The 24708-nt window shown below is 35.6% G+C and overlaps 2 protein-coding genes across 2 annotated transcripts; one reads left to right on the plus strand and one right to left on the minus strand.

Annotated features, from left to right (window-relative positions):
• The first annotated feature begins 261 nt into the window (after positions 1 to 261).
• On the plus strand, positions 262 to 5811 carry LOC125818688 (short integuments 2, mitochondrial). Its single transcript, XM_049498200.1, has 8 exons — positions 262 to 451; positions 1330 to 1434; positions 1866 to 1943; positions 2793 to 2934; positions 3050 to 3120; positions 4376 to 4472; positions 4751 to 4968; positions 5472 to 5811. Exons 1-8 carry the CDS (start codon positions 299 to 301, stop codon positions 5724 to 5726), a joined length of 1119 nt encoding a protein of 372 aa, XP_049354157.1. The 5' UTR covers positions 262 to 298; the 3' UTR covers positions 5727 to 5811.
• A 1469-nt stretch (positions 5812 to 7280) lies between these two features.
• LOC125818680 (thioredoxin reductase NTRC) lies at positions 7281 to 22754 on the minus strand. Its single transcript, XM_049498190.1, has 10 exons — positions 22469 to 22754; positions 17397 to 17604; positions 17207 to 17312; positions 12241 to 12506; positions 11164 to 11443; positions 10459 to 10566; positions 9974 to 10060; positions 9762 to 9866; positions 8649 to 8779; positions 7281 to 7361 (listed from the first exon to the last, which is right to left on the minus strand). Exons 1-10 carry the CDS (start codon positions 22752 to 22754, stop codon positions 7301 to 7303), a joined length of 1638 nt encoding a protein of 545 aa, XP_049354147.1. The 3' UTR covers positions 7281 to 7300.
• Between the last annotated feature and the right edge of the window lie 1954 nt (positions 22755 to 24708).

Consider the following 24708-nt stretch of genomic DNA (forward strand, 5'->3'; position numbering starts at 1 on the left):
CTTTATTTTGGTCTTTAATATATTTATTATTAAAAGGAAAAAAGGTCAAAAATATCTTTAAACTATGTGAAAGGAGCAAAAACTGTCTTCAGTTTATAGTTTGACTCAAAAATGTCCTTACGGTCAATACTTTGGTTCGAAAATGCTAAACTATGCGAAAGAAACAAAAATGTTGTCCGTTTGTAATTGGTCCAAAAATGCCCTTACCCTCCCGTTTTCATTTTGGTTTCTTAATATATTTTAGTTGATTCAATGGTCTGATTTTAAGCGAAGAAGACCTAAATCGAAATTCAAATTGATGGTGAAGATGAAAGGATGGTTAGGGCAAATGGGTTTCAACAAAAATGGCGGAAACATTAACTGGTTCCCTGGTCATATGGATGCTGCCAATCGTGCCATTCGCCGCCGGCTCAAACTCTCCGATTTTGTCATTGAAGTCCGTGATGCCCGTGTAAGTGTCTAATTCAATGTATTTTGATTCTATACTAGTAACACCTTGGTTAGCTAAAAAGTAGTGTATTTTTGTGTGAGATAACCAGATACTGCTTTGATACTTGTTCAAGAATATAGGCTAAAAAAGGATTAGTACTAAAGTATGAAGCTTTGGAACTGATCTTGAATGGAGTGCTAAATAAGAGATTGTTGAGTAAACAAACTTTATGTTAATAGACAAATATGTGAATTAAAGCTAAAAAGGAGTGATTTTTTTTTGGGGCATACTAGGAGAGACAAGATTAGGAACCATGATATATGGGCTAAGGTGGTCGTGACCTTTGTGATGGATAATATGCAGTAAATGCGATTGTGATGGTTCAGGCATGTAAAGAGGAGGGGCGCACAGGTTGTTAGTAATAGGCCAAATGAGAAGGTGCATAGAGGCTGATCGAACAAGAATTGAGAAAGAGCGATTAGACAAGACATGACGCACCTTCAGCTCATCAATGACCCTAGGCAAGAGAGCATGGGGGTTGAGAATTAGGGTAGACAATTAGTAGGATGTTGAGCCATTTCTTGCATTTAGGTCGGGGGCATGGATCTGGTTTAGAGCACTTTATCTTCTCTCTCTCTCTCTCTCTCCTCCTTACCAGTATTATTATGAAAGAGTACTTTTCTGCCATTACCTCATTTTTCATCAGTCGTACTACTATTGTTTCGTTTACATTAGTTACCCTTACTATTTCTGCTGACAATATTTTTCCTAGTTAGTATTGTTATGAAATAGGCCGAATAGCTATAGCTGACCCCAACTAGTTTGAAATGAAGTTTAGTGGACTGAGTAATTAAGTTAATTTCAGACTAAACATGTTTAAATTTTGCGTTTTTATGCAGATACCATTATCCTCAGCAAATGAAGACTTGCAGTCTATGCTTTGTGAGAAAAGGCGGGTGATTGCCCTCAATAAGAAAGATTTGGCCAACCCCAACATCATGCATGTACCTATTCTCTCTTTTGTACTCCCTCCGTTTCAATTGTTTGTTTGGTTTTGACTTGGCACGAAGTTTATGAAAGTAAAGAAGATTTTTGAATCTTGTAGTCTTAAACCTGCCATGTGGAAAGTTGAAATTTTAAAGAGTTGCGGAAAAAATGAAAGAGGCGTTCTTTTTTAAACGGACTAAAAAGGAAAGTAAGACAAACCTGATCCCATAACTAGTTATCTGAAGCCTTATGCATGTTTGTTTCAATAAACTAACGAAATTGATTAGTGTTTTGAGGAGTGCTTTGGCTTTCATGTGACACAAATAGTAATATAGCATAATGTCTTTTAAATAACTGTGCTTATTGAAGGAACTTTAATTAAATTTGGATTGGTTTGATGGTGTTCACAATTGTAAAAGTAAAGCTTACATTTTTTTATTTTATGCAGAGGTGGATCCGATATTTCAATTCATGTAAACAAGAGTGCTTCCCAATAAATGCACACAGTAGAAGTTCTGTGCAAAAGGTTAGCTAACATTTTATCTATGCTATTTAGATGGAAGCTTGTGGTTTAATGGCTTTGTATTATGTTGTATATTTCAAAGATGCAACAATAGTTATCCTTGAGCACTTTATCAATGTTATTGGTTGTAATGAGTACTTGTAGAACTTTATGTTAGTATTCTTAGAGTAATTTCAATTTTCATCAACTAAAAATTCAATTCTCAAGTACATTTTTGCCTGAAAAGATCTCTGACTCTTTATATTTTTAGAACTATTTGCTTCACTATTACTCCCTCTGTTTCAATTTGTTTGTCTTGCTTCCCTTTTTAGTCCGTTTCAGAAAGAACACCTCTTTGCCTTTTTCAGAAACTCTTGAATTTTAACTTTCCACATGGCATGTTTAAGACCACAGGATTAAAGGACATTTTGGTACATTCTACATATCTTTAGTTCAAGACCACAAAATACCAAAAAACTTCTTTACTTTCTTAAACTCCGTGTCAAGTCAAAACTAGACAAATAAATTGAAATGGAGGGTAGTGAAAAAACAGAAGAGTGGTGTAATTGTCAACCTCCCCCCCCCCTCCCCCCCCAAAAAAAAAAGAATAACTTCTTTCTGCTTTGGAATGGGAATGCCTACTTCACCCAATGAATATATTGCCCATTATATATGCTAGAAAGCAAAAAATATCATTTTTTTATCCTTAGTAGGCCAAGTACTATTAGTGCAGAATATAGTCAACTGCGACCAGATTAATGAATGCTGAGGGAGAAAGGTGCTTTTGATTTTATTTTTGAGTGAGCCAGACGTTAATAGGCTACCTTTCTTCCAAGATTTTCTGAAGTGTTCTTTGTTATTTATGTATTGAAGCTTCTCGATATTGTGGAGTTTAAATTGAAGGAAGTTATTACAAGGGAACCTACTCTTCTTGTCATGGTGGTTGGTGTTCCTAATGTCGGAAAATCAGCTTTAATCAATTCCATCCATCAAATTGCATCATCCCGATTTCCAGGTGAAACAATTGTTTTTGTTAGTGTTTCTGTTTTGTGATTCTGTATGACATACATGGTTCTTTTGGGATACTGGCATATTACGTCAAGCGCTGATGGTTTTAACCTTTGTCTTAGTGCAGGAGAAGATGAAGAGGGCTACAGTGGGGCCTTTGCCTGGTGTTACTCAAGATATTGTTGGATATAAGGTATGAAAATATTCAATAACTTGGATATCTGTTAGTTATTCAGTGATGGCTAAAATTGTGTGTGATAAATGGTGCAATGTTTCATTTTCCAAATTATACATTATAGTTTCTGTACTCCTTTGTTGTTCAGGAAAAATAATTTCTTTCATGTTGACCATATTCTACTTCACACCACAGATTTTTGACCCTAGATAGTAGTATATAGGGGTTGAGGATTAGGGTGGAAGGCTAGTAGGTAGTAGGTAGACGAATTTTTGTTTAGTACTCTCATACTACCTTATTTTTCAATTATTATTTTTTACCTGTTGTGCCTCTGCTTCGGTTATCATACTGTTTGTTGTTGCTATTGTTCTTTTCTCCATTATTTTATATATATGGTTTCTTCATTACTAAATTTCCTTTATTTTTTTTTACTGTTTTTGGATATTGCCGAGGGTATATCTGAAACACTCTGTCTACCTTCAAATGGTAGGGGTAAGGTTACATACACACCATCCTCGCCAGACCCCATTTGTGGAATTTCACTGTGTATGTTGTATCACAGATTTTTGACCGGTTTAGATATTCTATCTGGCTTGTAGATGTTTTAAGAGAAGTGTAAATGCATAGATGAAGCCCAAGAGATTATAGCTACGGGAAGGTTGAGCTTAGTTGCTTCCTCTCTGATACATTAGATGCTTCAGCAGAAGCATTAAGCTTTGCAGCTGGTGCAACTTGCAAGTCCCTTTCCTTCTTTTGCTCAGAGCTAGCTCAAGAGTGTGCATATTTTTGGTTGCACAATGACATTCCTAATAGAAGAGAAATTTTTATCTCTCTGAACCTGAAAATCCAGGATTTGAATTCGATGTCCTCTTATCGATTCCTCCTGATGTCCAATTACAGCCCGAGTGTCCAAGTATGTCGGAACTAAAGAACAAAGCAAGTGCATTTCATCATCAGACAACCACTCCCTTATCTGATGGGCCAATCTGTTACCTTCTCTAAGATAGTTATAAATTTTAATTGATGTCACCTCAATAAGAAAAGAGAAAGAGTTTAATACTTTAACTGCTTATAGAAATTCCCTTTTAGATGTAAAAGCGATATTCCAATTCTTATTGATGATCGGGTACCAAAAGCTGCTTTTTCATGGCCATAATTTCCATTAGTTGAGAACTTTAAGTCATTGAAACAGGCATCTTTTTTGTTACATGTATATTGAATTGCCTGCTGTTGCATATTAATGTTTCTGATGCTAATACATCGCTGTACACAGATTGCACATCAACCTAGCATATATGTGTTGGACACTCCAGGTGTGTTGGTTCCAAGTATTCCAGATATTGAAACAGGGTTAAAGTTGGCTCTAGCAGGTTAGTTCCTTTTCCAAGTTTACATTCTATTCGTCTAAAGAGTTTTTTTTTTAAAGCAAAAACGTCTAATATCAGCCTTAGGCAACTTGGTTTTATTAAACCTAAGGTTGTCTTTTTGCTATCAAGCATTGTAAGGAATGGTAAAGGGTAAACGATAAACCCCCCTATAAATGAGACAAAGAGCCCACCATATTGAAGCAGAGTCAATGAGAAACTATGGTGACCCTTTTACGATTCAACTTCACTTAGCCTCCTATGGTACCTGTATGATTGTGCAGGGTCCATCAAGGATTCAGTAGTTGGTGAAGATCGAATTGTTCAATACCTATTGGCAGTTCTAAACACCAGAGGAACTCCTCTTCATTGGAGACACTTGATCGGTAGGGAAACTGAGGGCCTTCATCACGAGTTGGATGACAAACCTGAGTATAATCTCAAGGATCTTCTACCAAAAAGAAGGAAGCCACCCAATAAATTTGATATCTACTACATAGAGGTAATACATGATGTTTTTTTTTTAAAAGGTCTAAGTTTTATTGATGAAATACTTAGAAGTGTAGTCACATGTGTACACAATTTGGAAAGTGTATGATCATAAAATCAAATTTAACCATATCTAATCCAATAAACCATAAAACTTCTCTTATTCCTAACTAATGGAGTTAAAACTACTTTAAATTTATTTATTTGGCATGAGTTGTACTATTTGATTGTTTCTTTCGCTTTGTTTATCTTATTATCTTGTTACTGCCTGTTATTACTGCTTCTTTTTCATCTCTCCTTGTCTTATCGGAAACAACCTCCCTACCATCACAAGGTAGGGGCAAGGTATGTGTTCACACTACCCTCCTTAGACCCCATTTGTGGGATTATACTCGGTATGTTGTTGTGTTGAAATCTGATACAAAGTAAGGTAAGCCATGCCATTTAGTTCAAGAAGAAGCCCATTATCATCATCATCTTCTTCTATAGATGTTATCATGTTTCCTTTGTTTATAGGATATGGTCAGTGAAGTCCAACGCACGCTATGCACCACACTGTCAGAGTTCAATGGTAATTTGGAAGAAGAAGGCGAGTTGGAGATTTTGATAGATCAGCAGTTTGAAGCTTTGCAAACGGCTCTAAAGATACCTTACAAGGCATCGGAAGGTCGCATGATGGTGTCAAAAAAATTTCTAACTCTATTTAGAACAGGCAAACTTGGTCCTTTCATCCTGGATGATGTCCCTGATACATCTGATTCTGCATCTTGAAATGTCATTTGCAAGGTATCAGTGTATATAATATGATATATCTTTTTTGAATACTTAAACCCTGATCAATCTAATACTAGTTTGGAAGTCGACTTAATAGACATATTTGCACTATGTTCCATGAATTATTTATGTTGCTTTTACTCTTTTTGATAATCGAGAAATACTTGAGGTAGAGGTTCACGATTCAAAAGTCAGTGGATAATGTGCCGGCCCTCTACCCTTCTCCACTTAAATATCCATTTGAATTTTGTTTATTGAAGAGTTCAAGCTCGTGACGTGTGTCTAACTCACATATCGATGTTGCACTCTTACTTACTAGACCAAAGCCATGAAGGCAGGTTGCTATTATCTAGTCATGCACATGCAATATCTCAGCCAGAAAGGAGCTCAAATGTTTGGTTCAACTCCCTTCAATTAATTGGTGAGACAGGGATATGAATATACAATCAAAACTCTCTATAATAATGTTGCCTAAAACTCTCTATAATGGTGTTGCCTATTCCAATGGTTTTTGGTTGTTATAGTTGAAGTGTATAGAAAACATCTTACATAGCTTAACATGAAAAATTGATTGTTATAGTAAAAATAGTCATAAAGGATGATTGTTATTGAAATATAGAATATAAGGTTTACTTGTCTATTGGATATTATCAGATTACTTTATCCATTTATAAAACCTTGACCAAATGTCTACCAAACACCATTTCTAGTTTATTTATCATTGCAAAGGATACATTAGTCAGAAGATAAATGATTCTCATTACCAATAAGAGTTGTGGTGGAGTGGTAAGTACTCATTCATCCTTAACCAGAGGTCTCAAGTTTGAGTCCCTTTGGTTACAAAGTCGCCTTTGTCAGGGAGCGCTTCATCCACCCCCACCCCCACCCCACCCCCAATGTGGGTCTTCCAGGCAAGAATCTGGATTTAGACCAGGCACCAGGCAGGGAAAAAAAAGGTTGTCATTGGCCAACAATGTACTGTACATGTGGAAAATGCAATATTAACAATTTCTATAAATCTAATTGCTCTCACATGGATCTATCAATGATTGTTTTTTTATCCTTCTTAAAAAAAAACGAAAAACACAATATCATGTAACCCAAAAAAAAGTCCAATACCAATAGTTACCACCCATTACAAATACAGTATACCTAATATATCTCCACAAGTGGGGTGTACACAGAACCTACCCCTACCTTTGTGGGGGTAATGAGGTTGCTTCTGATAGACAAATAATAGTGTGTGAAGAACAATCTTTCAAACCAAATGATTTCTGGGAGCACTCTTTGTTTCTTGATCACTATCGAACTTTCTGACAAATTGAGGACATTTGATGTGCAATTTCAAGTATAAATTGAGCTAATACAAGGTATTAGGCTGTTTAAAAAATGACCAGCCCAGGAAAGAAATGATTTGCGCCAACTAAGACGTGCTTTTTTATGGCTATATAGTTCTGAAGATGGATGTGAGAGGAAGAAGTGGCATTTAGAAATGTTGATGACTTAGCATTTAGGTTTCGTCATAACAAAGCTGGGAAGGATTATCTTAGGAACAAGATAACTCTAAATCCTCATTTATTTGCTCCGATTAACTCCCTATACTCTCTCTTCATTTTTACACCTGATATGGTCCTGCATATATTCAAGCAGCCAAATTAGAAACTTTTGAGGCAACAATTGTCACGCTTTCTAATATTCTCTTCATGAATGCCCTATTTTGGGGTGGTCTTTAATTTTTGCTCTTCCGCACTTTCAAGTAATAAAAAGTGGTTGAAAATACCGACATCAAAATCACAAAAAAGAATTTACAAGACAGGTTCATAGTTTTGTATCATAACATAACAAGTTATGCCGCTTAATTCCTACAAAATAATGGCATAAGGCATAAGTTCAGTTCATAACCCACAAGTTATGCCACACAAGACATAACTTAGTTCTTATCGGCATAAATTTAGTTTCAGAACGTTATGCCTTAAGAAGTTTATAACCCACACGTTATGTCTTATAGTTCCTACAAAACTTAAGTCGATGGAAGCATAAGTTCTATTCCACAATCCACAAAGTTATGCCTTAAGAGACTTTAACTTTTTCCTATTGCAAAAGATCTCTAAACTTTTGCCTTGCGAGATTAGGTCATAGTTCAGGTACTTTGACCCACAAGTTTCCACTAAATAAGCAGTAAGGGCGCAAATTAAAGACCACCTCGAAATAGGGGCAATCCGTGCAAAAACTTGAATCTTGAGGCAACACACATTACACTTTCTAACATTCATTTTAAAGATCGAAAGAAAAGTGGGAGCAAATGAATGCTGCAGAAGTTAATATAGGAGAATGGAGATGGATGGCAATGCTAATAGCAAAGTGACATTACCTAGTGTTTACACCAAATCATTCTACTTAACCATGGTTAATTCAAAAATTAAGGTTAGAACGTGTATTAATTAACTATGGTTAGAAATAAGAGTATGTTAAGATATGTGTGCATTAGTATAGTTCTAACATCTGATAGTAGTGCAGGGGGAGTGGTGTTAGGTGATAACTCATCAATAGCAAAAGTAGACAAACAAACCTTTAACTGGGAGCTATGAGGTAGTTGCATGCGTATGATTTTATTAAGGGGAATATTTTCTCAAAAACGTTTATGTCGTGCAAAAAGGAAGTCAATCATTAAGAAAACTGTTCACTGAGTAAATTGAAACTGATACTAGAAGAATTCACATTTCTGGCAACATGAAGTTCATAGCGCTTTAACCCGAATATAGGCATATCTAGTTGGTGTTCGTGAGATCTTAACATGAAAGAAGATTTCTTGCATGACTTGATGCAAACGAAGAGTTAAGAGAAGACAAACAACCGACTATGTTATATAAAAAATAATGTTAGACAGCAGGCATGCTATGAAGAATGAGTATAACCAACCTGAGCATTTCCTTATTCTTGAAAAATTGTACACATGGAGTACCCATAATTTCAGCTGCCTCAGCAATCTCTGGGTCTTCAGTAATGTCAATTTCAACAAAGTGGACATGCTGGTCAAATTCATCAATTACCTGTTGCACAACCACATACTGAGCAGTCAGTATTATGGCCAAAGAGTCGGTACACAGTAGAGGAGCCAAAGGAAACAGATCAGTGAGCAGAAATAAGGTTATGCGAGAGCAGCCCGGTGCACAAAGCATCCCACATTCACGCAGGGTCCAGGGAAGAGCCGCACCCCACGGAGTGTGATGTAGACAACCTACTTTAATGCAATCATTACTGACTGCTTCCACTGCTCGAACCCATGAATGGTGACAATAAGGTTATGCAACTTGCAATAAACTGTCACAGCGTTCGAATCTGTGACTTGCCCTTAAACCTACAAATTATGCGCTCTTACCACTAGACCAAAGCACTGGTGAGTGGGGACAACCCCTCATCTAATTCTTTTATCTTCTAGCAGAAAGAAATTCACAAGACTAAAAATTTCCACATATATCTTTGGTGTTTTTTCTGTCTTTGGCGCAGAAGTCACCGAGTGAAATGTTAAATTGAGTTCTAGTGTTGCTCTTTAAATTGAGCTCTTTAATGAACAAAACACTTTCTTGCTACTTCTATGATAATAAATCTTCATTAATTATATATATATAAAAAATTCTATTGAAATTTCAGAAGTCCTCAGCTTTCTTCAAAATGATGGACATAAAATGGAAAACTAAGCTCCCGTTTGGCCATAGATTTTGAAGTTGAAACTTGACAATTTGAGTTTTTGAAGTTGTGATTTTTGGAACTTGAAATTGTGTTTGGACATGCATTTTACTTGGAAAAAATTTGAAATTTTGTGGGTGTTAGTCCCAAAAATTAGTCTGAGCCAACTTTTGGGAACTTGATTTCAAAATCTGATCAAATTTCATGGCCAAACCGATACGGGCATGCCTGACGAATTATCATGTTTGAAAGGATTGAACAATGTCCCCCTGTTGACAGAGTGGGTCACTTATCCTGGAATATAAATATGATGTATGTCTATATAGAAGTAATGAATTGCCATACCTTGCTAAGAATTGGTTTCAAAGTCCTGCATGGACCACATGATGGCGATGTATATAGTACACACAGAAGCCTTGGGCTCTCATGGTACAATTTCCGCAAAGCATACTGAGAAAGAAAAACAACAAAATTCAAGCAAAGATAAAATGCTTATCAAAAGGATAATTGGTTACAAGGGGCAATTAGAAAAGATCTAAGCTTCCTAAATCTCATACCTGGCCCTTGTGTTTCACATATGTTATATCAAAACCTTCTTGAACATCTTTCTCCTTAAGTTCCTTTTTATTATCTTCAGCTTGCGGCTGATGATAGAGGAAGTTCAAGAGTATCAGTCAGATAATTAACTATCGGTTCCAAGTAAGAAGCCATCTGCTTGGTGTGTGTGTATATATAAGGATGTCTGGAAGTGATTTTTGTTTTATCAAGTAAAGTAAAAATGTCGTGGAAGTGAATTCATCCTATTTCTCATTTTCTTTTTTGGATATGAAGAAATGGAGGTGCATAATCTTTTAAACAGGAAAATATGCTTAATGTCGATAAACAATATCTACCAGTTAGCCATTGCAAAAGATTGAATGTTAAATGTCAAATTCCACTTGATTAAATATCTATTTGCAAGCATAACAGTGGGGAAATATAAAATGACTTCTAAAAGAGATATATAGCTTCATAAAATCAGTTCCTTTTAGAAATCAGATACCTGGTGAAATTCAACCAGAAGATTTTTGCTTGTAAGATATCTCTCCACTGATAGAGCAGCTAAACATCCAGAGCCAGCTGCAGTTACAGCTTGCCTCCATTCATGATCCTACGTACAAACAGTAACAATGGTATGAAAGAGTGTCCTGGCAAGACATTGCAGCAGAAGACAAGCTTGAGTTTCTTTTGAACACGAAAATGAGAAAATTAAAGAACTTACTTTTAACAAGACATTAAAATTGTGTGTTCCTGCTTATAAAAAGGAATTCCGCATGAGCATTGTATACAGAGAACAAAGACATTTGAAACATTCCATGAGTTTTATTTCAGCTCCCCTCCTTTTGGACGATCGGAGTACATTAAAAAAGGTCAAGAGAACCACTGTTTATATATCATTTTCATTAGATAGCTTCCCTCTCTCACTGCACACCTAAAATCTAATTTCTGAAAGAGGGAAAAACCAATTACTCATTCAAGTATCCCTGCTAAACAGGGTATTTGTTCTCTAAAATATTTCTTTACTTGAGACGTTTCGAAGTCTAGACTAAACCCGTACAGTGAATGCAGACTCATAGAGGTTTATGTCTTAAATCTCAGGAAACAACACGAATAATTAACCGGAACTTTTTTGTGAGCAGAATCATCATTCAAGTACTAGATAATAAAGGAAAACAATAGGAATGGAAGAATGAATTTCTGTGCATACCTGGACATCTCCAGCTGCAAATACACCTTCAACAGAAGTTTTGGCAGTGCTCTCCTTGACTAATATATAGCCTGCACTATCAAGTTCAACTTGGCCTTCCAAGAGTTTACTATTTGGAGAATGACCGATACCATAAAATAGGCCTTTTGCCTCGAGCACAGACTCTTCTCCTGTATCAACTGTTCTGATCAAAATGCCCGACATCTGGCCTTTAGAGTTGCTGACAACGTCAACAATCTCAGTGTTGAAATGCACAGTGATGTTTGGATTGTTAAAAACTCTGAAACATTCACCATAATCAACCTGTTAAACAATCATGCAGGGAGTTGAAACTTGAAATATATGACTCATTAGTAATTTTATTGGTTTGAAAAGGAAAAGATCAAAGAAGTATGTAACATTGTGACAAAATGATATATATTGCACAATGACTAAAGACAACAAGAGCTGAAAGGCACAAAAATAGCCAGCAATAAGCTGAAGTTAGCTGTCCTAAGAAGCACAAGAAGTACCAGTTTAGCCAATTATTCAATACTTAAGAGGATTGTATGTCCTATTAAAACATATAGTTGCAACTTGCAGGTGCATTCTGAAATCACATGCTGAGCATAAAGAGCACATCCACTAATTTGTGTTCAAGGATAACAGGATAACACTCTCAAATGACTACTACAGGATTGGTCCATCTTCCAGAACTACAGGATAATTGCCTAGCACCACTGGCTGTTTTACATAACTTAAATACTCTTAGTTATCATTAAGAACTTCTGAATTAGGAAAGCAAATCAATGGAGGAAGAGTATTATTTGAGTCAAAGTCCAAACAAGGGCCCTCCTCTCCCCTGATGCACAAAAAGGAGAAAAAGGCTGGTTACAATGTCGATTTTAAGAAGAGCTCTATTACAGTGCGCTGTAACCTTGATTTTTAAATTGTGAAGTACCCCTATGAGCAAAATATATATGAGTATTGTTCTGTGAAATAACTCGAATTTCAAATCATTCACTTGCTTTAACTACTCGTGCTATGGATGTATATTAGAGAGGAATCACAAAATGAGATCATAAAAATGTGTACTACCTGTCTTGCATTGCCTTTGATGCCCTTAGTTGGTCCCTCCTGACAAGTAAATGGACATGGCTTGCATACTTTGTTAAGTATATTGCTTCCTCTGTAGCTGTATCACCACCTCCAACAACAGCAAGAACCTGACCCTTGAAAAGTGGTGATGCTCCATCACAAATTGCGCATGCACTAATACCTCTACTCCAAAATTCATCTTCACGAGGTAATCTTAGCCTTTGAGCTCTGGCCCCCGTTGCTATGATAAGACTATGGCACTTGATCTATAATTTAAAAAGTCAGTAGTAATCCTATAGAAGGACTTAATAGTGAGAATTGAGTGTAGTGTGACAAATAAGTTGAAATTAAAATTGGTGACAAGTTTGACCAGCTCATGCCAAATCTTTTTCCAATTAGTTAGTAGCTGGAAATTCCATAGCAATTGTTGAAACATGCTATAGCAAGTAAGTTAGTTGCTGAAACTTTCATACCTATTGTTGAAATATGCTACACAAGTCTGTTATTTGCTGCAAGTTTCATTATTGAAATATACTATAGCAAATAAGTTAGTTTTTTGTTTTTGTTTTGATGACATGGGAAACCCGCAGCCGCTACCCTTTGGGTGCGCATAGGGTAAAACCCCCGCTCCTATGCAATAGCTTGCAAACCACACAAGAGAGGTAACCCGCACTAGGCAAGCCTGGTGCGACGAGCTCGACCCAAAAGGCAAACCCCTTGCTTTCGCTGGCAAGGGGTTTCGAACTTGAGACCTCTATCATGGAAGTCCCAACCCCAAACCACTAGGTCATCCCGAAGGGTGCAAATTGCTCATGTAATCAACCGAAAATGATTGCATCAATCATATCTATAGATAAATAGGGTGATGTAATCAACTTAAACTGAGTAAATTGATTGTATTAATCATATTTAATTGAATCGGCTATAGCAAGTGGATTAATTGCTGGAAATTTCATAGCAATTGTTGAAATATGTTAGAGCAAGTTGAGAAATAATAGACAATCAATATAGCAATTATTGAGAATTTCCTAGCAATTGTTGTAATCTGCTGAATCACTTTACCAAATATTCATGTCAATAATTTAGTTGTTGGTTAAAGATTTCTGTTTTGTTTAATGTGGTGAAGTTAAAATGGCTCCAAGGAAAAGAAGAGCAACAACTACTACTAGAAAGCATCAGCATGATATACCTATCCCGGAGGAGGAGTCATCTCATACTGTCGAGTTCTTTACCCGACACCTCCTTTGTTAGGCTTATTAGGTATTCGAATTACAACTTTGAGACCACGATCGATAGGTATCTAGATTTGACGGGTGTTGTTACTGTTAAGTCAGGATAGGATAAGTCTTTTTTTTAGTTTAAAAGGGTCTTGGAGGAACAAAAATTGGAAAAGTTCTTTAGATCTTCCATTTTCAGGAATCACCTACAACTACCTTCTTTTTTTTTGATAACCGAAAAATCTGTCTGTGACCCGCCCTTTGGACCAATCACAGCCTTCTAAACTCGATGGATAATGGGCCCGCCCCTCTACCCTTCTCCACTTAAATACCGGGCTTTGCTTTGCATGGTGTGGGGCTTGAACCTGCGACCTAAGCCACAAATCCTCCACCTTTTGCCAGTTGAGCTAGGCCTTGGGGGCAATCACCTACAGGCTACAACTACCTAAGGATATCAATATAAGATTTCAAATGAATACGGTGTACTAACTTCTTCAATGCTGAATTTATAGCGATTGAATAAAGGAAGTTTGGATAAACTATTGCGGCATGCCGATTTATTTTGGCATGAGAGAGTTTGCCATTGTCACTGCTTGAATTGTCATTTGTGTATGATGAAGAAAAACTGTCAACTAAGACAAAGAGGGAACAACAAATTTTTGACATAATGGGGAAGAGTTGCAAGGAGAATGAGCATCTCAAATTTAAGAATGTTCGTAAAGGTGTGAAGAAGTCGTGTAAAGAAGTCATTGTGCTTGCTTTATTTTGTGCACAACATTCTTTTCCAGAACATGAAGATTGCACTTGAATGGGTTTTTCTTTTAGCTGATAGAGATGCATTTCCTGCCTATCCATGAGCTCGTGTTAGCTACGATCTTACAATTAAATATCTATTGAGCGCGGTTAATTCAAAAGTGAAGATCACCAATCTTTATGGCTTTTCATGGTAAACTTTATTTTATTCAATGTTTTTTAGTCTATTCAATATTGTGATACTCTCTCTATGATTATTTTATTTAGTGTTGGGCATTGAGGGTATTCCTTCCCTCCGAAAAAAATTCAAATTGTTTTTGAAACAAGTGTCTTTGTCGATGATCCTTTGATGGCTTTCAATAATTAATAACAAATCTGTTGAGACTCATGAGTTGTTTGATCCCCATGAGGACTCGATAAGCATCATTTTACATTTATCTACCCTTGGAAATACCCCTAAACAAAAATATACCCTTGGAAATACATGTGATTCTTCTTTAACATGCGATAATATGAAAGACATTATGTGTAATGTCAACAATACATTATTTTTGCTGCTTAGCACTCCAAAAAAATATACCTTTGAAAATACATGTGATCTATTTTTTTGGAGTTCATGGATTCACTCATTATCCTATGTGATCTTAAAATAAAGTTTACCATGAAAGCCCATGGAAAGCCATAAAGATTGGTAATTTTCACTTTTGGATTTACAGTGCTCAATAGATATTTGATTGTAAGATCATAGCTAACTCGACCCTGTGGATAGGCAAACAATGTATATCTATCGATTGAGAGCAAAATCCATTCAGGTGCAATCTTCGTCTTCAAATCTTTTCCACAAAGAATGTTGTGCACAAAATAAAGCAAGCATTATGACTTCTTCACACCTTTACGAGCATCCTTGGATTTGAGATGCTTAACCAGCTCATTATCCTTACAACTCTTCCCCACTACGTCAAGATAGTTGAGAGTTTCTCTTCATCATACACATCTAGCAAATGACAATTCAAGCAAGTGACAATGGATCCTACACAGTTAAAGCATGCTACCTTCAACAAAGCTCCAAGAAGACCGTAATTGATCAATGGCCATGGAAATTAATCTGGAGAACTAAGTTGCCACCTAAAGTTATTTGTTTCAGTTGGATTACTCTAAAAGACTCTTGCTTGACTCAGAATAATCTCATGAGGAGGAAATTCCAAATAGTCAACAGATGCTACATGTGCTTGTGCAACTCAGAATCTATTAATCACTTGTTCCTTCATTGCACAGTTGCAACAGGCCTATGGAACATGTTCTTCTCACTTTTTGGACTCACTTGGGTCATGCGAAGATCATTGAGAGAGGCTTTTGTGTGTTGGAGTTCTTGGAAAGTTGGGAAGTCCGTCAGCATATCTGGTCTTTGGTTCCAGCCTGTATTTTGTGGTGCTTATGGACGGAGAGGAACAAAAGATGTTTTGATGGCACCCCAACTCCCATCTCTACCTTTAAAGCAAGATGTTTGATTACTCTTTTTGGTTGGGTTAATCTCTCTCCTGTACTTAGTGTCTATTCTTTCCTAGAATTTATTAGCTCCATAGATCTCTGCTGTTAGCTGTTTAGATAGCTTTTTTTGCCTTTTTGGGAGCTGATATTTCTTTCTTTTGTAATCTGTGCATCTGCTTGATGCTTTGTTAATGACATTCTTCTTACTTCATCAAAAAAATGGAAAACTCTCTCATGCCAAAACAAACCTGCAAGCCACAATAGTTTATCGCTATAAATTCAGTCGTCAAAGAAGTTGGTACACTTTATTCATTTGAAATCTTATGTTGATATCCTTAGGTAGTAGTAGGTAATTACCGAAAATGGAAAATCTAAAGAACATTAAGGGCTCGTTTGGTGTGAGTATAAGGTATGATAATTCCAAGATAAAATGTAGGGTTATTTTATCCCATTTTGGTTGGAGGCATTAGGTAGTCATTGGATTAGTTATCCCACCATTTTTGTCATAGTGATGGGATAACATATACATGGTGGAATAAGTTATCCTAGGATAAGTTATCTTGGGATAACTTGTTCCCAACCAAACAACCCTTAATAATTTTTGTTCCTCCAAGATCCCTCCGAACTCGAAAAAAAGACTTATTCAATCCTGACTTCATAGTAACAACTCCCGTCAAATCTGGTTACCTATGATCGTGGTCTCAAAGTTGTAATTTGAATACCTAATAGGCTTGACAAAGGAGGTATCAGGTAAAGGACTGTTTGGAGAGGACTCGGCAGTATGAGATGTCTCCTCCTCTAGGATAGGTATATTATGCCGGTGCTTTGTTCTTTGTTCATCCTCAACTCCTCTATCCTCACATTCTACATTCTCCTTACTTTTGGATTTATCATCTAAGGCATCTACATTTGTGGTAGAAACATATGTTCCACCTCTGTCTTCTTCTATAGACTTCTCCAACCTTGTGTTTTCTTCTTCTATTCGTCTCTGTGTACTAATTCTCCTTCTAGTAGCAGTTGTTGCTTTTCTTTTCCTTAGAGCCATTTTATCTTCACCAAGTGAAACAAAACAGAAACCATTAACTTATTTAACCAACAACTAAATAATTGACCTGAATATTTGGTAAAGTGATTCAGTAGATTACAACAGTTGTTGCATTGATCGTCTATTACTTTACAACAACTTGTTATAACATATTTTAGCAATTGCTATGAAATTTCTAGCAATTTACCCAATTTAAGTTGATTACAACACCTTATTTATCAATAACTGTGATTGATGCAATTAATGATCAATTTACTCAATTTAGGTTAACTACATGAGCAATTGTTATGAATCTTAACGTACTTGTGTAGCATATTCCAGCACATAGGTCAAAACCAGTGCATCACAAGGAGCTGTTCCACGAAGATCTAAAAGATTAAGCTACAAGTAAGACAAGCAAGTGCTTTAATGGGGAAAGAAAGATAAGACTTAAGCAGCACCTGCAACCAAACGGAAGCATCACCTTACGTTCACTACTTCGTACAGTAAAAGGAGTGTTCTTGACATCAATAAATTCCACATCTTCCTGAAACAATTCGCCTCCCCATCGCTCAGCTTGTCGTCGCATCCTAGCAAACATAAGGTTAGGATTGAGACTTTTCGCTTATAACCGAGGAAACTTGGAAAAAGAACAGCCCAAGGTATTCTTGTACCTATCCATTAAGTCAGGGCCAGTTATCCCATCAGGAAACCCAGGGAAGTTTTCTACTTCAGTTGTTGTCATTAATTGTCCTCCTGGAACACCACCCACTTGAAACCCCTCAAACACCACGGGCTTCAAGTTGGCCCGAGCAGCATAAATTGCTGCTGTATACCCAGCAGGACCTGATCCTACTATTACCAAGTTCTCAATACCTTGAGCTGCAAAAACCCAAAAAAAGAACAGAAAATAATTAAAATCATAACTAACATCAGAAACTAATGAACTATGCAGCAACCCAGCTATTGAGGTTATCGCCTAATTTTGTGTTATTCATTTTGATTTAGCTTTTATTTATTTGCTGCAATTATGCCTAGATTGTGAATAATAGGATATGTAAGTTGTGACCTATGTGATCGGTATAAATTCTCAACCAGCTTCAGGGTATAATCAAGAAAATAATCCTACTCAATTAAAAAAAACAGCAAAAATTATGTACTCTGCTGCAACAGCAATTAGAATTGACTCTGTGCTATGGAAACTCAAGAATATCTTTGTCCAAAACAAAGAGAAAGCTAAAGATGGAAATGGAATAACGTCATTAAAAAGCCATGCCTTCACATTAACAGGAAAGTTGAAGAGGATCTACTCTAACATTGCTTTCTTCATGCACCAGTTTTTTAAAATTGTAACAGTTTTGGTGCAAGTTCGGGGAGACAAAATGTAATATTCCATCAACAACTACCAATGGAGTATATTTACAAATCCAAGCGCTCATCAAACGCGTCAAAATGATCCTTCTTGACGTAGTGCCAATAGAGGCAATTCATCAAAGCATAAGAAGATCAATATGGCATGTCAAGGACCAAACTGACTAATTTATTCAAGCACAAGTCATCCTTTCTTACTCTATACCCGCTCTATATCAAAATTATCAGTGTTACCGAGCTGAAGTGTAGACAAATATAAAGCTTTCTTATCTAGAATTCGAAGGTCAATATTGTTAAATTAGGTCTTAGGCCTAACTCACACCCCAAAAGCTAGCTCAAAGGGAGGAGGATTGCCCAAGCCTTATAAGGAGTCCACCCATCTCATTAACCACCGATGTGGGACTTTTGTCATTCTTTAACACCCCACCTCACGCCTAGTGCGTGGGCAATTTTTGATTTTGGGGGCCCCAACATCGGGTGAGACGGGCCCTGCTCTGATACCACTTTGTTGGGAAAAAGCAGGTGTAATGCGGAAGCTAGCAAAGCAAACCTCGAAAGATCACGAGTAAGAAGACAAACGAGAAACACACCAAAAGAGACAGATTTAACGTGGTTCGGTCAATCGACCTATGTCCACAAAGGAGATGAGCAATCAACTATAAATATGAGAATACAAAATATAGAGAGAAACAACCTCAACCAATTCACTCGAAATACAAGGAGGTACACAAAATTCTCCTCCATAACCGCAACTCTCAAAACCCTAGGACTACATTGTGAATGTTGATTAAGTTAGAAGAAACAGACCTATATTTATAGAGTCCTAAAACCTTTCCTACAAGAAAAGAACTACTCAAAATATTAAAACTTTTTCCTAAAAGGAAAACCTATTTATGGTAAGAAATCAGGGCAAATAAGCCCAACAAATCTCCCCCTTGGTCTGAATTTCTAACAAAATAAATTTGTCCACCTTCTTCACATAATCTTTAGGATCTTGCATCTCTTCTCCATAATCTCCTCCATCAAATCTACGTCTCGACACAGAGAACCTCTCTGAAACAGTTTCTCCAACAAAATCTTTATTACTGTAAAAAAGGTTGCGACTAGAACTACACCCGCCAAGATAAACACCCATCTCTAACATGGTTCCATCATTGAACCATGACTTTGATACCATGTGAGAAATATAGGAAAAAAATATTATTGAATTGTGTTGTTGTGTCTACATTATTACATTGAGACCCTATTTATAGACCCTAGAATACAATCCTTTACCAAGTAGGATACTATTTAGTATTCCTATTTCTATTTCTATTCTTATTCCTATTCTAATAGGATTGTATAAACCTATTCCTATTCTTATAGGATTGTATAAACCTATTTCTATTCTAATAGGATTGTATAAATCTATTCCTATTCTAATAGGATTGTATAAACTTATTCATATTCTAACACTCCCCCTCAAGCTAGTGCATACAATTCATGTACCTAGCTTGTTACAAATGTAATTAACACGAGGACTGATGAGGGGCTTGGTGAGACATCTGCGAGTTGATCACTCGACTTCACAAAATTGACAATAAATTTCAATGTGCTTGATCTTCTCATGAAATACTGAATTTGATGCATAATGCCGATAAAACACAGAGTGATGAAATTACAGTGTTGGAACTTCCCAAACCAAGCTTGCAAAACTGTTTTAGACCATAGAGTGACTTACGTAATCAACATACAAAGCTACTAAACTCCCCCTGAGCAACAAAATTAGGTGGTTGCTCCATATAGACTTCTTCACAATGCAGCGAACATTGTAAGTGCTCAAAATCTAGTATAAAGTACATGGTTCATGTTGGAATCAATAGACAGTTGATATTAAACAAGTCACCGAAAAACTGCCCGAAACATGCTCAGATGCCGGAGTATTAGATTTGATGGGTAAAAGTGGTCACAATCTAAGAAATAAAATTATATGGGTAGGGTCGGAATGATGTCACAATCCAACTAGAAAATAGAAATTATATAGGATAGTTCGAATTGATGGAACGACCCCATTGAAAAAGAGAAATAATATGGGTAGGGTCGGAATGATGGCACGACCCTACTGAAAAAGAAAAATAATATGGGTAGGGTCGGAATGATGGCACGACCCTACTGAAAAAGAAAAATTATACAGGTAGGGTTGGAATGATGGCACAACTCTATGCAAATCAGATTTAAGGAGTCACCGGAAAGACGAATGGAACTATGCAAATCAAATCTGAGAAGTCACTGAAAAGACACATGATGCTATGCTACTCAGATATGAGAAATAGTTCGAAAAAATCCATGGTACTACACAAATTAAATATGAAAAGTAGTCCGGAGAGATGCACGATGCTATGCAAATCAGATATGCAAAAAAAGGTCATCACCGGAAGAATAGCATGGTGCTACACAAATTATATATGAAAAAGGAGTCACTGGAATAATGGCACAGTGCTACACAAACTAGATATGAAAAAGTAGTCACCAGAATGATGGCACGGTGCTACAAATTAAATATGAAAAAACAGTCACCGAAATGATGGCACGGTGCTACACAAATTACATATAAGAAAGTAGTCACTAGAATGATGCATGGTGACCCAACTTTTGCTAACATAATCATTGGCCAGACGGGCAGCATATATGGGTGCCACCCGCCGGCAGCAAAAGCTCTTTAATTCTCTACCAAGTTAGTAGAGGTTCTGATACCATGTTAAATTAGGTCTTAAGCCTAACTCACACCCCAAAAGCTAGTTCAAAGGGAGAAGGATTGTCCAAGCCTTATAAGGAGTCCACCCATCTCATTAACCACCGATGTGGGACTTGTCATTCTTTAACAAATATGACTAAACATGATCCTCTCTGTTTAAAACTACATCACTCTCACATTCTGAAGTTTAAACTCTCAAAATAACGTTTTTTGTCCAAACACATAATACTTTACTTGGTAAGATACAACAGTGCATCTGAACCCTCTTGTACACTTACCGTCACCACTTTCATCCTCCTTAAAATTTCAAGTTAAGAACTTGTTTGGCATTACTGCTAAACATAGCTTATTTTTAGAAGAACTTTTTTTAAAATAGTTTTTCAGAAAAGTGCTTTTGCAAAAGAGCAATTTGTGTTTGACTAATTCATTTGAAAAGTGTTTTTGATTAGCAGATTGTGTTTGAGTAATTTTTAAAAAAAAATGTTTTTTAGAGTCAAATTACAAAAAAAGACAAGTTGTAATGCACTTTTAATATTAAGATTATTTAATAGAGAGGAATTATTTTAAATATCTATTATAAAATTTCTAATTAAATTTTTATTTTTATTAATTAAAATATACATATTCATATTTTCAATCAATATTATACATTAAAAAATAGTTAAATATTGATGCCATACTAATATGATGATTTAAATATAATTAAAAATATCAAGCAAAATAATTCAAAAATATTTAACAAATTAAATCACTACATACGGAAAATTCACCACAAAAATAAATAAAGTCCTAACTTTTTTTCTTTTTTCTAATCCTGCCAAAGTATTGTTGTTACCTTTTTTCTAGTCCTACAAAATAATATGTAAAATAATATATAAAATATAAAATAATAATATATAGACATCAAATAAAATTAAATTATTATACAAAAATAAAAAATAAAATTTTAAATGAAAGTTAACCAAACTTATGAGATATGCTAATTAATTAATAAAACATATATTGGTAAATATGTATGTATGACGCAGATACTTTGGTCTTGAAAGAAATAAAAATTTTATTTCTACTGTGTTTTTTTAAAAAAAAAACAGAATTATTAGCTTCTTCCCAACAACAAAAGAACTATTTTTGTTTCCCTTTAAAAGCCATTTTACTGATTTGCCAAACACCTTAATTTTTCAAAAGAAACTATAGTTTTTTCTCAAAATAAGTAGTTTTGACCTCTCAACAACAATGGCAAACACGCTGTAAGGAAAGAAAGAAAAAAAAAACTAAGGAGTGGACCAAGCATTTTGCCAAGCTTAATATTGAGCAAGATGCAATTTTAACATTCCTTTTACAAGCAAGGCAATGTGCATATATTGAGCTACTTCTGGATACAAGTGCATTAAACATCATTACAAAGAAAAAGTCAACTTCTATACAAAAACAAAAAAAGAACTTAATATATATGCTTTTATTCTTATGAAAAAATACTTAAATTCAGTAATTAGTAGTACTATATTGTTGTTTAAGCTGATAAATTCAAAATTATATGTTAATCTGGAGGACTCTGTTTATAAATCCACATTTGTGTATATCCATTCCTCTACAGTACGTTTATATAAACACTAAATACAGAATTAGTAAACAGTTATAGACCTGAAGAATGAGCTTGCACTTGCTCGCCGGCGGACTCTGCGGCGAAGGATCGAATTGAAGAAGACGAGAAAGTGAAACCAGTAAGGAATGAGTCAACTCGACCGGCTCGACTCGGACCGGAGTTAATCAAGAGCGAACCGGTCGGAATACGAAGAGCGGTTGACAGAGTTGAAGGTGCAGGCATAAGGCCGAAGACAGATCGGCGAGTTGCATTGCAGGAGATCTCGGTTCCGGTACCAATTCCGGCTACGACGGCGCCGTTAATATTCGGAATAGTAGTAGCCATTTGGTTTCCCTCCCGCAACGGAAAAGAATAGACGGTGGAATTAACTTACCTAAATCTAAGTTTAAGACTTAATTACTTGAATACACGTTATTGCGCAATATTACTAATTTTATTAGATTTTAGTGTGTTGTATCTCGAGATATATTTTATCAAAATTAGATATAATTGTTCTAAATGCAATGTATATCTGAGATATGTAAACAAATATTGTTTGTCTTCCTCGTTACTCTCCTATCTTGCTCGCGTATCTGAGATACATAAACAAAACTCATTCGCCCTTCTGTTTTCACTTGTCTCACTCCTTATTTTACTATATCTGGTAGTAAGATACATGTCAAATTTGGCTTAAAATATGATAAAAATTATTAGTTAATTAGATAAAATGTAATTATTTTAAACTAGAGGGAGACTTAATAAATATGGTACATAGATTTGTGTAATTAGATAGTTTCTCAATTTTTAATGTATAAATATAAAGGGTAACTTATAGAAATTCCACTAATTTAAGAACTAATTATTTAGATAAACTTTAGTTTGTAATATTATGAATCTTACCATAATTTGATGCATCTAGATACATTCAAATACATGTATCTTGGATTCGCATATCTCTGCAATACATAGATAAAATTTCACTCCTCTTCCTCTCAAATCTCGCTCACCTTTCTCTCTATTTCATTGCATCTGGTAGCAAAAAACATATAGCCAGGTATATCTAACTTGAAATTTTTTATAAAATTATTAAATAGTAAGATAAAATATAATTATTTCAAACTATAATGAAAATTAATAAATATTATAGGAATTACCAAATATTAATAAGTTTGATTATATATTGGTTAAACTCTCTAAAAATATTATCGCATGTCAAATCTTCTCAAAATGGTATAATTTTAAAAAAAGATTTAACACAAAATACGACAATAATGTTTGAACAAAATCTCAAGTTACACAAGTAAAGATAGTAGTTACCTTTGTTGCGTTACTCTTTTTTCTACACGAATAAAACGAGTTGACTTATGACTATATGTATCATTCGACGGCAAGAATGATACATATAGTAAAAGGAAGAAATTATCGAGTTAATTTTTTAAATACAAATATAGAGTCTAGGAAAAAATTATTGGGTTTATTTAAATCCACATGAACTCGCACTTAGCTCCGTCCTTATTGGAATCTCATAAAATTTTGAAATATTCACAATTAAAAAAGATCAAGTTATTAAATATCATTTTTGCTAAATCATTGTCTGACGTTCCTAGAAATTAAATATATTACAGGGGGATTCATGAATCATACCTTCAAAAAATACGCTATTAAAAACCAACCAACCTGGACATTTTTTTTTATTCCTACCGAATATCAAAACAAACCATAAGGATTTTTTCCAGCCATGAGTTCCCCTATGACATAAGCGCTCTTGGGTGGGGTGGACCATTCCATCAAATCTTTGAGAAGGGGCTCAGTCTCGTATTTGATGGTCGGCGTGGCGATAGACTTCGTTTCTACGACTGTCTTCCCTGAAAATCGCTTTCACGCCGAGATTGATTCTCTGACGGTGGGGTCTTCAACTGGTGCCGGAGTTTGATCTTGGTGCCTTGACGGAACTACACCTAAAAGAACAATGCTAAAGAGGAACTCCACCCTGCCCAACCTAATCGTTTGGAATTCAACCTTTTAGCAGTGTATATAATCCAGAAGTAGTTATAGATGCAGACGATAAGTTATCGTCTTATCTTCATTTTATTTAAAGACCTTGTAGGGGTGGAAATAGGAATTTAGATAAGCTATGACTCTAGCATAAAAAAGAGCACATTAATCCCGGAGTTGTGGATGATTGAGACAGCTAACTCTAAGATCTTTTTCGTAGTTTCCCTTTAATAAATTGTACACATTGATTTTGGTGAGAAATGATTGGGAGAAGGATAGTGCACCATCCATCAATCCAATCAAA

The sequence above is a fragment of the Solanum verrucosum genome, unplaced genomic scaffold, assembly GCF_900185275.1.
Source record: "Solanum verrucosum unplaced genomic scaffold, falcon-dt-bn FXZP01000252.1, whole genome shotgun sequence".
NCBI lineage: Eukaryota > Viridiplantae > Streptophyta > Magnoliopsida > Solanales > Solanaceae > Solanum > Solanum verrucosum.

Excerpts from the sequence above, each read along its gene's own strand:
- LOC125818688 (XM_049498200.1), top strand. The coding sequence starts at position 299 with ATGGTGAAGATGAAAGGATGGTTAGGGCAAATGGGTTTCAACAAAAAT. Across the intron at positions 1,944-2,792 it reads GTAGAAGTTCTGTGCAAAAG|CTTCTCGATATTGTGGAGTT; the intron begins GTTAGCTAACAT and ends TATGTATTGAAG. Across the intron at positions 4,969-5,471 it reads TTGATATCTACTACATAGAG|GATATGGTCAGTGAAGTCCA; the intron begins GTAATACATGAT and ends CTTTGTTTATAG.
- LOC125818680 (XM_049498190.1), bottom strand. The coding sequence starts at position 22,754 with ATGGCTACTACTATTCCGAATATTAACGGCGCCGTCGTAGCCGGAATT. Across the intron at positions 17,605-22,468 it reads AGTGCAAGCTCATTCTTCAG|CTCAAGGTATTGAGAACTTG; the intron begins GTCTATAACTGT and ends GGGTTTTTGCAG. Across the intron at positions 12,507-17,206 it reads TACGAAGTAGTGAACGTAAG|ATCAAGTGCCATAGTCTTAT; the intron begins GTGATGCTTCCG and ends TTTAAATTATAG.